This window comes from Molothrus aeneus, chromosome 20 (genome assembly GCF_037042795.1).
Source record: "Molothrus aeneus isolate 106 chromosome 20, BPBGC_Maene_1.0, whole genome shotgun sequence".
Taxonomy (NCBI): Eukaryota; Metazoa; Chordata; class Aves; order Passeriformes; family Icteridae; genus Molothrus; species Molothrus aeneus.
The window spans coordinates 506,200-519,656 of NC_089665.1; the positions used below are offsets into that span (position 1 = coordinate 506,200).

General features: G+C 46.6%; 1 protein-coding gene across 1 annotated transcript in view; it reads right to left on the reverse strand.

Moving 5' to 3' along the window:
* Positions 1-3,961, reverse strand: part of RNF43 (ring finger protein 43) — a 55,770-nt gene extending 51,809 nt beyond the window's left edge. The window contains exon 1 of the mRNA XM_066563637.1: positions 3,725-3,961. Within this exon, the coding sequence (XP_066419734.1) occupies positions 3,725-3,961 (237 nt within the window). The remainder of the gene's footprint in view (positions 1-3,724) is intronic.
* Between the last annotated feature and the right edge of the window lie 9,496 nt (positions 3,962-13,457).

Consider the following 13,457-nt stretch of genomic DNA (forward strand, 5'->3'; position numbering starts at 1 on the left):
CTTGAACTGTCCTAAACAAGACTGTAAGTGATGAACTATATCTCAAATAAAAAGGGGTTTTTTCTTCCACAATTAGATTTGCACATGTTGTAATTCAAATTAGAAAAATCTTCTTGCAACTCCCTCCAGTGACTGTCTCCTTTTCTTTCCAAGACATTCCTTATTTTCCTATTTACCTTCAAACCAACATCAACTCGCTTCAGTAACAAGTGGAGACTGAGTCAAGGGCAAGAAGGAAACGAGACTTATTCCTCAAAAATCAGTCAATAGAGCAGCAGAAGTATCAAAAAAAAAGTTGAAAAATCTCTATAACAATCCTGTGAAAGGGAGTTAATTGGCAGCCACGGGAATTGCAATTCCAAGGGCATGTCAAATCCTGAGCTACTCATGGATTGTCCATTGTTGCTAAGTTCCAAATATGTTCCTTCCAACCTACTCGTCTAAAAGCTTTGGTTCCTCCACCTGTAATAAAGGGCCAGGTTTTGATTTCCATGGAACTTTTAACAGCAGTTCAGGCTCCTACAATGGCCCAGCAGAGATCACAGAATCCTAGACTGTTTTGGGTTGGAAGCGTTCTTAAAACTCATCCAGTTCACCCCCTGCCATGGCAGGGAGACCTTCCACTGTCCCAGGCTGCTCCATCCGACCCGGCCTTGGACACTGCCAGGGATCCAGGGGCAACCACAGCTGCTCTGGGCAACTTGTGCCAGGGCCTCACCACCCTCACAGGGAAGGATTCCTTCCCAATTTAAACTTCCAAACCCAAATTTCCAGTTTGGAAACTGCCAGTGAGTTCCCCAGGTTCTTCTCATGTCCAGCAAGAGTTAATGCTCAGAGCTCTCTGAACAAGCTGGAGCACTGCACAAGCCTGGAGATGAATTCTGCAAGAAGTCTGAGGTGTTGGTTTTTTGACCTATAAAGGCTTAAGTGGCTCTGCCTGCTTGAGAAATTCCTCTCCCTTTGCATCACACAGCAGCAGCAGCATTGGAGTGCCAGAGGAACACTGCTGGGGTTACGCTGGCAGGGCTGGCGGCTCCCTGGCATCCTCCTGCTTGCCCACTGGGCAACAACAGACATACAGAGATTTCCCACAAAACCGCTCACAAGGGCAAAGGCTGGGAGGGGGAATTCAACGCTGGGGCTCTTTTATTGTAGGTAAAGAGGATATTGCTAAAGTTGGCTTCTAAGATGTAACACACCACAATCAAAGTCCATTTCTGTAGGTGATCCTGGAAAATAGGGCAAAGAGAAACGAAACCAGGAAAACATTCTGGTAAAAGTACCTTTGGTGATGTTCCATCACTTGCGTGCAGGATTTTCTGTATTAAATTAAGAATGCATTTCTAAAAATATATTGATCAGAGCACTATGAAGATAATTATAAATCATAATAAAGAAAACCTGACTTGCCTACAGGGCCAACTCTGTCCCACTGATCCCTGGGCAATCCTATTCTGCCTCTGAAAGAAGAGAGCATTGCTTTGGAAACAGGACTGGGCCATCCATGCCTCTCTTCCAAGCTAAGTTCTACAGTTTGTGTTCCCCTGGACAGGCCGACTGCAGCACCTTACAGAGTCTGACATAACCAAGACCTATCCAAAAATGCTGTAAAAACCCCACTTCTTGACTTAATAACTGTAAATGTACCATGTTATGTCCCTAAACTGCATTTGAAGAAGCAATTGTGCAGGTACGCATGCACAGCCGTAAGTTTATTTATTAAGTAGGAGTTCCAGTGACATCAAAGTTAAGCACATGACCTAAAGTTTTTGCAAGATTGGGATGTTGACAATTGTGCAAAATGAGATGTCCCAATAAAGCCTGATTCTGGTCTGTTTAATATCCCACTATTTAAAAGCAAACTGAAAAGTATACATCCCACTAATTTCTTACTTCTTTTGTACCTGGAGAATTATATCCCCATTTCCCGTTTTTTCTTTCCAGAGGTAAGAACCCACTGCAGGATCAGGACCCAAACAACTCTAACATCGTCATTTTATAGGCCAAGTTTCAATATTTAGCAGCAGAATTAGAAACCACAGCATGAGATCTGCAGGAGAGGTCACACGTACACTTGGCTAAGTCCTCCCAGAGCACAGTGCCTGGCACCAGGCAAACATCCTGCTGCAGGAGGCACAGCCTGACCCCCTGTCTCAGTGCTGCCAGCTAAAACCAGGACTTCCTGCACTGGATCCAGTGGGATGTGGAGCAGGAGCTCACCTGAGCACACAGAGTAGCAGAGTCAAGGCCTGAAACACATCCAGGGCAGGTCAGTGTCTGTTGTGCCCAAACTCAACAGGCTGGATTAGCTTCCCCAGACCTCTCCATTTGGAGGATGACTTTTAAAGGATGAAATTGGACACTATTCACAGCTTTTTATTCCGAACACCTGGTTGGTGCTGCTGTGATGGCACAAAATTCCCACTTGGTATTGCTGCATTTGGTTAGAAACCTCCACACATCCCTCAGGAGAGGTTATCATCCTCCCATTTCCAAAAGGTCCTACTCTATACTTTGTGCTCAGTTGCAACACCACTGTAGCTTTAGTAAGGAATAAATATTGACTTTCCTGGACATTGCCTCACAACAGAAGAGGACCTTGAATGCATTTGTCTCAGATTTTTTTTTAGCCTGGTAATATAATTTTATAGCAGAGATTTCATCCTGAGGAGTTCAAAAGGCATGGAAAAGCAGGCTTTATTCATGTCACAAATTGTCAATGTTCACTTTCAGACAGGTGACCATGTTCTAAAGCTGGCTCAACTGTCCTTCTCTTCTTAAACTACACAAAATTTATTACTTTCATTTAAATTTCCAGACTTCAACTGTAATTAAGATTTCAACATACCCCATTTGGAAAGGCCTGGAAAAGTCCAGGAGAAAATTAAGACTTAATATTAATGCAGGCTATTCTGTAATTTTTTTTTTTTTTTTTTGTTCTCAAGAATAAAGCACACAACTGCCAAGCAGATGAGCTACAGAATGGAGAAAATGCACACCAGGTCTCAGGAAACTGAGCTCCAAATGAAGTGTGTGCAGGAGATGGGTCTGTTCAGTGAATGGCTCAGCTCTGGCTGTGCAGCACGTGCACTTCCTGCCCAGGTGTGGAGATACCTGTGGCCTTAATAGATTACCCTTAATAAAGGCCAGAGAACAGCATTAATTCATCTATAAAAGTACCTGGTGGTGACACCACTGGAGCTCCTGTGTAGGTAACATTCACCTACCCTTTAGGTACAAGCAACAACAAGCAGGGCCAGGGATTCTGGTGGGCACAGCCAGGATGGGATTCGGGGCTGAAACAGAACCCCGACCTCGGCAGAGTGTGTGGAAAACCTCATGAATTTCAGGGAAAAAAATGCTAATCCTGTCTTCTGTCAGATGTTTCACATCCCGACATGTGACTTGACACACTCAGCTTTATAACATCAATTAAGATACGAAATAATCTCTATGGAATCAGCCGACCGCATCCACAATTCAGCAGTAATCAGGCGCAGCCACAGCTCGGCCCCGAAGGAAGGCTCAGCCCTTAGCACGATGCTGTCCCCTCGGCCCCTGCGACCAAACCCGCGGGGACAGCGCACGGAGCGCGCCACAAATCCACGCCGGGACAGGGAACTCAAGGCACCGCTCGGGGAGCCGAGGCAGCCAGGAGGGAAAGGGGACAGGCTGGGGCGGGTGGCGAGGCCGCTGGAACGCGACCAGGCACCGCTCCTTTTACCTGGAGCAGTTTCCCTTCGGCCGGAGTCACCTCGGCGACGCTGGCGAACTCCCCTTCCAGGATGATGGGCTCCACTTTGAGCGGGATGACCCTGATGATGGCTTTCTGCGCCGCCGCCCGCTCCGACTCCACGGCCGCCGCCAGCGCCAGCCCGGTGTGGCCCAGTCCTGCCTGCAGGGTCGCCATGAGCAGCCAAGGCCAGAGGACAGCCAGCTGCACCTGGGGGCCAGCACTCATGCTACCAGCAGCGGGCTCCGGCCGCTCATACCGCTCGGGAACGCGTCCTCACCGCGGCGGGCCCGGCCGGCGGCACCGCTCCCGGGCTCCGAGCCGGCTGCGGACAGAGCCAGGGGCCGCAGAGCGGGGCTCGGTCACCGCCAGCGCGGCTCCCCGGCGACGCCGGCTCTCGCCATCGCCGCTCCTCTTGCCCCGTGCCACGTGCTCAGAGGCCGCCGGGAGCTCAGAGGCATATTTTAAACAAACAAACTAAAAAAAAAAATTCAAAATCCTAAATTGTGAGTCTGTCCTCCGGCAGATAAATCCAGAAGGATCAGCGAAACAGGTTGCAAGCAAGAAGTCAGTTTGGGTGCACAGGGAGCATTAGGAACTCCTCGGTCCCACCGAGATGAGGCACGGGGAGGTCTCCCCGTGGATGCGGAGGCCTCCTGTCTCCTGGCCAAGAGTTATGAAGACCCACAGGTTCAAAACATCCATCCCAAATACCCTCCAGAGACACCTCACCTTCTTGCTAGCATTTCCCACAGCATAAGCACAACCTTGAATGTTATCTGCACCGATTGGTATCCTTCCCAGAAATTAGGCAGGCGGTATTCCTTGAATTTATGGTGACAAGAAGGCTTGCTCCAGTACTGTTCCCTTCCAAACGAAGATGATCCCTTCCATCTTCCTCATGCCAGAAGCGCTTCATTCAAGTTTGGAGATCAGCTTTACTTTTCCCTCAGAAATCCATGCTCACAGTCTGACTCCGAGTAGAGTTCTCAAAGATCATTAATAAAGCACAGAGTTCCTCTTCATGGCTGGAAGTTCCCAGGAAATAAAAAGGCCCCCAAACACTGCCAAAGTTTAGACACGAAGCCCAACAGGTATCAGGCAGAAAGTTACGGCGTATCTGGTTTCTCTCGCACTATTTCTGTGCGCGCCCCAGTTCCGGTATGACCACTTCCAAGCACACGTTAAGAAGATCCTGACTCAAGGCCCCACAAAATAAAATAGAAAGCTCCACGGTCTGCCCAAAGGTCACATGAAACGCATCGACGAATCTTCATAACTGGGAGAATTAAGACAGAAAGTGTTTTTGATTAAACTGAAGTTACAGTGATCGCATGGCTCTGGAGAGAAAAGAGGATATACAAGGAAAAAAGAAAACTTTGCAAACCTGTTAGGCAGTGAGCCTGCTGGAGTCCGCAGGGGCCGGGCCGGGAGGGAATCCTGCTGTAAATCCCAGGCAAAAGTTATTTCCAGTAGTTTAACAAAACCGTGTGGCTCTCTCTGATGATGTTTGGGTTCGGTCTTAAAAAAAAAAAATAGAATTGGAATTTCTAACCAAAAAAAGTATTAAAAAAAAGAGGAAAACTCTCTCTAGCACACACGCAGCAGGCAGGTAGGTGCAACCGGAGCTCCACAGCCCGAAAAAGGATCCAGGGAGATCAAAGGGAGAAAATTATAGCAGACAGAGAGCTCCCGAGGCAGGCATGGCTGAAAGTGAAGTGTCCGCATGTAATCGCCCGACCTGCGCCAGCACCCCCGCGCGCTCCGGGAAGGTTTCCAAAGCGCGGCGTCCCCGCAGCGGAGGCGGGCACCGGCCGTGCCGGCAGCGAGCGTGGACGGCGAGCAGAGCTGGGACATGGGCAGCGACCCGGCGGCGGAGCCGCTGCCGGGAGCGCGGGCGGCGGGGCGGGGGCCGGAGCGCGGCTCCGGCGGCAGCGGCGGAAGGTCCCGACGGGCGGGCGGGGGAGCCCCGGGCCGGCCGGGCGCTCGTACCTGCGGACACGGGCGGGTGGAGCAGCCGAGCCGCCGCCCCCGGCCGGGCCGCGGGCTCCCCCTCCCGCCCCGCCGCCCGCCTGCAGAGCCCGGGCCCGCGGGGGCGGGGGACACCCGGCCGGGCTCGGCCCGCCGCGGCTCCGGGCCGGCCGCGCTGCCCCGCGGGGCTCTGCCCATCGCCCCCGCGCTCCGGCTCGGGCTCGGGGAGGTTCCAGGTCGGGCTGATGTCAGAGGTCTGGAATTCCGCCGCTCGGGCTCCGCGGGGAGGTGGAAGATGCTTCGGGCCGGAGCCGCGGGCTCGGGCCGGAGCGGGGATGCGGGAGGGCACTGGGGAACCCACCGGGAGCACCGCGTCCGGGACCCGCGGCGGGCCGGGGGTCGCGCCCGCTGCTCCTGGAAAAGGGGCCCCAGGAAAGCGAACTGGTCAGCAAGCGGGGTTGTGACACCCCTAGAGTCACTCACGGAAATGAATAAATTATGCCAACGAGAAGTCGGTCCCCTCTTTTGTAGACTTGTCGCTGTGCTGAGAGTTATTTGTCGTGACAGCCACAACTACTGAAACACGACGCATGTTTTCAACTACAACACTCGATTATCTGCAATTTAAAACACAGAGAAAATGCAATTCAACACCCATTTCCATTAAAAAACTTACTGCAGATTCAGTATAAAATGTCAAGTTATCTATTTAAATATCTACATACTTATCTAAATATCAATACACCTATGAAATGTCAATATACCTACAACTATATACATATAACCATATATGTAAATCTAACTATATACACAATATAACTATACACATATATCAATATAACTATATATAAAAATATAACTATCCTATAACTATAGACATATATATAACTATAGCTACATACACATATATAAATATAGCTGTGCACACATATAAATATAACTATATACATAGGGAGCCCAGCTGGCAGCTGCTGCACATTTTCACATGCTCTCTCTTGTTCCTTCCTTTCCAAAGCACCCCCACTTGAAAGGCACATCTGCCAGCAGATGGAGATCTAGGAAGAAGCAGGAATGCTGAGTAAATCTGGGGCCTTGTGTGTGTCCCCTGGCACACATATGGCGGGTGTGCTCCTATCAGGGACTAAAAAATACAGCTCCAAATTGGGAATCTGAGGCCTGCAGTTCAAAGTACAGGAATCTTTCTAGTTCTTCAAGCTTTAAATGTAAAACAACAGCAACAAAACAAATTATCAGCAAAGTCCTCCCATGCTCCAAGATCTTTGCCTTGCCTTCCTTGGGTACCAGCTGCCCACCGTTAATTAATCTAAAGGCTGGCAGGACCTGCAGGAATGTCCCACGTGGGACACACACACCTTCCCCAATCCATGAAGGGCTTGACTACCTCAGCATTGCCAAGGCTAGTGCTAAGATCCTACGGAAAACTTGAGGTGTGACAGAGAGCACAAACAAGAGGCTCCTTTTTTTTGTAAATTATCCTAATTCAGGGCAATATAGGGATATTTCCAATGTCTGGTCAAGAAAGTGAACACACACCCTTAAGTCCCCACAGCAGCCCTGGGAATGGCACCCAGGAGAGCTTTAATCTTTCAGCAGAGACATTCACATCTGAGGCAAAGAACTGCAGCCCTTGTTCTTTCTCTGTACTGACAAAGACACTTCATTCTTCCTTAAATGTTTCAAACTGATGGGCGTTATGAGCTGAATTATTAACTAGCACCATTATCTGGAATCTACAAACTCCCCTTTGAAGTGAGCAACAGCTCTTCCAACTCCACCACCAGCTCCTGGATGCACAGCTGGGAGGGAAACAGCTTCCTACAAGGCCGAAGGTGGCTTTGGCTCTAAAATGTATCCAGAGGGCTCCTGGTGTCCTCTTATGTCTCACTAATCTGTGGACATTTAGGTTTCTCTTTTCATTACTAGATTAGAGGATTGTTTGCCCTCAGATATTCTGCTGCTGGTTTTTCTCATGTACTTCAGCATAGATATCAACAGGCTGGCACAACATTTATTTTGTGATTTGAGATGAAATATTTGGACTTCTACATCAACTTCATCAGTTTGGTGGGTTTTTTCCCAGTTATTTCCCGAGTCATCTCATTACTCAATGTTTCCCTTAGAGGACTGTTGCCTTCAGCAAACACATCTGTGGACATCGGCTCCATATTGTGACATCCAGGTTTCTGACAACTCCCAGAACTTCAGGTTTTAAGTACTAATTTAATTAATACCTTTTCCATGGAAGAGGAATTAGTGTTAGCATCTCTGCAGAAGCATGTTGGTGAGAACACTAAGAGGCTGTACAAGTGTAATATCTTAACTGTAATATTTTAGGATTCACACTGCCATCAATAACTAAACTATTCCTATCTCCCCTTTCTTTAATAGTCTCAAAGTAGTTTTCTTGGCAATCTCTTAAAAAAGTAAAATCTCTTTTTTACCAAGGGAGAGGAAATTGTTTCTGCTAGGTTTTCCTGCTGAATCTGTCCCTTCTAGAGATTCAGTCAGATGCTGAGTCTCTGAATATTCCCAAATCACACTGATGTTCTCCTTTAAAAAAAACTGAAAAAAACAAAAAAGGAAGGTGGGAAGGCGGGCAGGAAGGAAGGAAGGAAGGAAGGAAGGAAGGAAGGAAGGAAGGAAGGAAGGAAGGAAGGAAGGAAGGCCAAACATCACTCAATATTTCCCTGTAATCACTTCAGCATAAAATAATAACTATTATTCTCCACCCCAAAAGGGCATCTAAGCTGAGGTGAGCACTACCTGGATATGTTACATAATACATTAATAATTAGTAGTAATACATTAGTAACTTGGGACTGAGGGTGCCAGATGGAAACTCAAGCTCTTACAAAATTAAGCACAACACAAAGTCAGAAAAGTAGAATTCACAAAGTTAGAGTACATGTCCTCACAGTCTGAACTGTGCCCTCAGCCATCAAACTGGCCAGAAGAAATAAGCCAGAATCCCAGAATGGCTCAGGCTGAATGGGACAACAGAGGGTCACTGGTGCCACCTCCCTGCTCAGGCAGAGCCATCCCAGAGCACAGGGCACAGCATTGTGTGCACAGGGCTCTGCAGGATCCCCTGTCCCTGTGTGCAGGGAGGGGCAGAGAAGGGCTCAGGCTCTGTCCCTGGGCAGGGCCTGAGCCCAGAGCTGCCCCTGCCCAGGAGGCACAACTTCTGCCCTGGGCAGTGCCCAGCCCTGAGCAGGCTGCCCAGGGAGGGGCTGGAGTCTCCCTCAGCGGGGATCCTGCAGAGCCCTGTGCACACAATGCTGTGCCCTGTGCTCTGGGATGGCCCTGCCTGAGCAGGGAGGTGCCACCAGATGTGTCCCACTCATAAGTCCCACCAGATGAAACCAGTGTCCCAAGTTCCTTCCAACTTTACTAATTCTGTCATTCTGTGAGTCTGCTCAGTGTTAAATATATATATATATTGATATAATATGTGTATCATATTAATAGAATTACATTTGCATTATTTTACAGTGTTATATAACAATATTCCTAAAGACCTGTACAAATATAGTAACTGAATACTCCAGTTTGGGAAGAGAAGAAGAGCTAGAGAAAGGGTTTTCCTGAAAAAAGAGAGAATCTGTCAAACAAAAGGGCTGAGAGTCCCTGAATTGCCCTTCAACACAGAGTAAGCTCCAGTCATTGAGCCAGCTCATGTCCAGGACCACTGATCAGCCTTCTCAGAAGTTACCCAAGACATGGGCCCTCAAAACCAAACCATCTCTCCCCAAAACAGGGGGCTCACACACCTGATCCTTCAGTTCCTAGCAAGGAAATTTGGGCCCCAAACTCCAAACACCTTCCAGCAACAGAGAAAAAGCCCAGTATCTGAAGGAGCCAACAGGAGAGATGGAGCAAGAGTATTGCTGAGGAATAGAGGGACAGGATGAGGGGGAATGGCTTCCCACTGCCAGAGGGCAGGGTTAGATGGGATATTAGGAACGAATCCTAGGCTGTGAAGGTGGGCAGGCTCTGGCACAGGGTGCCCAGAGCAACTGTGGCTGCCCTTGGATTCCTGGCAATGTAGGCCAGGTTGGACAGAGCTTGGAGCAGCCTGGGACAGTGGAAGGTGTCCCTGCCCATGGCAGGGGTGGGATTAGATGAACTTTAGGGCCCACTCCAGCTCAAACCATTCCATGATTCTGTGATGTAGTTCTGTAGCTGCAGCCAGGAGCTGTCTGAGCTGGCAGTGTTTGGGGCTGGCCAGCACTGCACACAGGGAAGGGAGGCTGAGGGAGCTCCACCACCAGCTCCAGCACCAGCACAGGGACAAGCACTCTCCTGGAGCCTGCGTTTGGTGCCGTGTCAGGGACACCCAGCACCACCCCACTGCACAGGGCACTCCAAACCTTGTGTACAGGAACAGCAGGCACAGGTACACAAAATGCAACTGCAACTTGTCAGGCATCACCAAATAAAAGCCTGTGAGGATGCTTTGTAACAATCAAATGTTATTAAATTATCATTTCCACAGAAAACACAAACATAATATCTGTTTAGCAGAAATAATCTGACCACTTATGCAAATTTTCAATTAAAATTTTTGCCTTCAGTGGCAAATCTCAAAATACTCTTCTATATAATATTAATACAACTTCTAAAAGCTTCCACTTCATCACCATGAATTCACCTGCACTCAGCTACCTGCCAAAAACATTTTCTTCCTCTTCAAGGATTTGTCCAGGTTTACAGGGGGATGACTCCCAAGGATGCTTTTGCCATTACAGAGTAGGTCTGAAAGCTGCTGAAATGTTCTCCTGTGATCACAAGCTGACACGGCACAGTCACCTCCAATGGCCTTTTTCTTTAGTAGAATTCATATAGATCAAACAACCTTCAGAGCAGAAAGAAGACAAGGAGAAGTTTCAAAACCAGCAAGTCCTACCCAAGGGAAATAATGAATCCCATTTTTACAACCAGTGTCTGTCCTGCTCCTTCTTCTGGAGATAAATCAGAGTTAAAGGACACTGGAAAGGTAATTTCTTTTGACAAAGATGAGTCATATAAATATGATAAAGAGAAACTCAGGTATACTTAAGATACATGTTTATTTTGGAAGAGATTTAGGGATGAAGGATTAGTCCTTAGTGCCTGATTATCCTCAGACTTTCTGGCTGAGGTAATGGTTAATAAAAAGCTAATTTCATAGATGAATTAATGAAAACAGGAAGCCACAGGATCACCTACGAGGGAAGTCAAGTCTTGCTGTGACCCATGCAGATGAGCCAGCCTGCAGACAGCCATCACCTGTGGAGGGGGGGAAAGGGAGGGGAAGAGAAAAGCTGGAATTGGAGAAGTTTAGAGGTGAAGTTAAGCAAAGTCTGTCCATTAAAGGCAAGCCGCTTTTATATTTTTGAAGTCTGGGTTTAAATGTAGTTCTTTTCATTTAATTTTTTTTCAGCTGTATTTTTTGAACCACAAACAAGGTGTTTCTCATTTGCTTCATTGGCTGATATTGTCTGAAGCAGCAGGATTTTAGTTAAGATCTGGTTCCCAATTCAGCTGTCCAGGGATGGATGAGCTCATCCTGCCAAAACCAAACCCATCCGCACTGCAACTTCTTCTGCCTCTTCTCAGGGACCTCAGCTCACACCTGCAGTATGACAGGTCATCTTCTGGGATGCAATACAGGATCTCACATGCATTTCAAACCAGAAAAAGTGCTCAAAGTGCAATTTAAATTCTTTCAGTTTCTCTAGCTAGGACAGACAAGAAGGGACAGGGGCAGCAGTAAAACAATGAAAAGGGACAAAAGATGGAGAAGTCAGGACTCAGAAGTCAGAACTCAAAAGACTGATGGTTTGCTATTCACTTGAGCTCAGGAGTAAAAATTGTCAAATTTAGCCAAAGCGGTGAAAGGGAAGATGGGAGTTTCATTGACAACCAGCCCTTTTCAGGGACTGCCATGACTAAACCAAAAGCTTTGGAATAATTTTCTATCTCAAACATCCATTCTGAGATTTGTGATTTGTGATTGTGACTCCCACCATTCTGATCCTTAAGTCCTGGATGAAAAAGAAGCTCATGATGAAAGCCAGAGGACAAAGGTGGACTGGGTGAAAAATAAATATTGGAATATCAATGGCTTGACTGGCTGCTGGCTATTCCCATCCTTACACCAACACATTATCCTAGCCATACCCTGGCCAAGTTGGATATGGTTGGATAAACTTGGATAAGCTTATATTTTAAAAAGAAATCATGAATAAAAGACAAAGGTTGATATTTGCAAGGTAGGAAACTGGATGATCAAGCTTGGGTAGGTCAAACCTTTTTCAACACACATAAGCATAACTTGCTTTGCTTGTCCTTTGTGAGGGGAAAAGAAAGGATAAGCTTTATGCTGTAGTAGAAAAGGAAGCCCTTGCATTTTCACTTCAGATCTTTTGATATCTGATAAGCCAGGCCCTCCAAGTCAGGAGCACTTTCCTTACTTGGAATGATATAAAGCATTTAGAGTAAGTCCTGTTGTTCTCTTTAATAAGGCACCTTGGAGGTGGGGCTGATTCCAAAAGTCACCATAATTTTTCTCATTCATCAAGTGAAACTCAGGGCTGCAAAAAGCTGTCTGGGAAAAAAAGTGGAGCTATTTCCCAGTCTTTTCATAATAATAATGAATCTCTTTTTGTCCAGGCAAGGACATTCTTCAAAGATAAACATAGACTCGTTAACTAAGATAAATTCTGGTGAAGTCAAGCAAAAAACTTTTGAAGAATAAACCACTGCACTGATGAGGACACCCACTATGCTGCTGCCCTGGAACCTCACTTGAATTACAGAACTGCTGTTTCATGTTCAGGGCTTCTTTGAAATAGATATTTGTAACCCACAATGCTTTCCCTTTTCTCAAGCAGATCCATTTTCAAATTTATAGCCTCCATTGCAGAACCAGAAGCCTCTAGTTCTCTCCTGCAGTCTCCCCTCTCTCCCCTCCTCCCTGGGCTCCCCTGGAAGGTGCTGCTGCCATGGCAGGGGAGCTGCAGAACCAGCATGGTCACTGAGAGGGCTGGGGGCTGAACAACCCCATGGAGGGGCTCAAGGATCTGAACACAGCCACCAGACTCCTAAAATCTGTGCTCAGTTTGCAGAGTGCTATGGCTTACTTCGATTTAACATTTCAAAAGTCACACAGTAAAATAAATTCCAGAAATGTGTTCTTACACAAGTGATTTGAAGACTGATTTCTTTGTCTTCAAAAAGATTTATTCTAATATATGTTATATATTCTATTTATTGTATGTGTATATATATATATATATATATATATATATATATATATATATATATATATATATATATGTAGTATTTATTTTATATCTATTCTAGTAAAAATGAAATTGGAAAATTGATCTACACACATATAGAAACTCCATAACCACAGTCCACAGTCTTTAGTGTTTTACTATCAGCCTTTTGATTTAGCTGCTTGACTTTATCATCACAGCAAGCCACAGAAAGTGGATTCACATAGGAATGTGAATTCACAGTGAAACGAAACACTGATTTTATTCTAAAAATCAACTTTGTAGATGAGGCACTTTTCTGCAGGTATTACTTGGAGATACACAGAGATAATTTAAAAGCAAAGGCATTATTTGCAGGGCACACAGTCTTTATACTCTGCAATTGTTCTGAGCAAGAGAGAAATCCTTGATGAAATCAAATTTAGTCCAATGTCGATAATCAGTAAATGTAACAGGTATAACTTGAG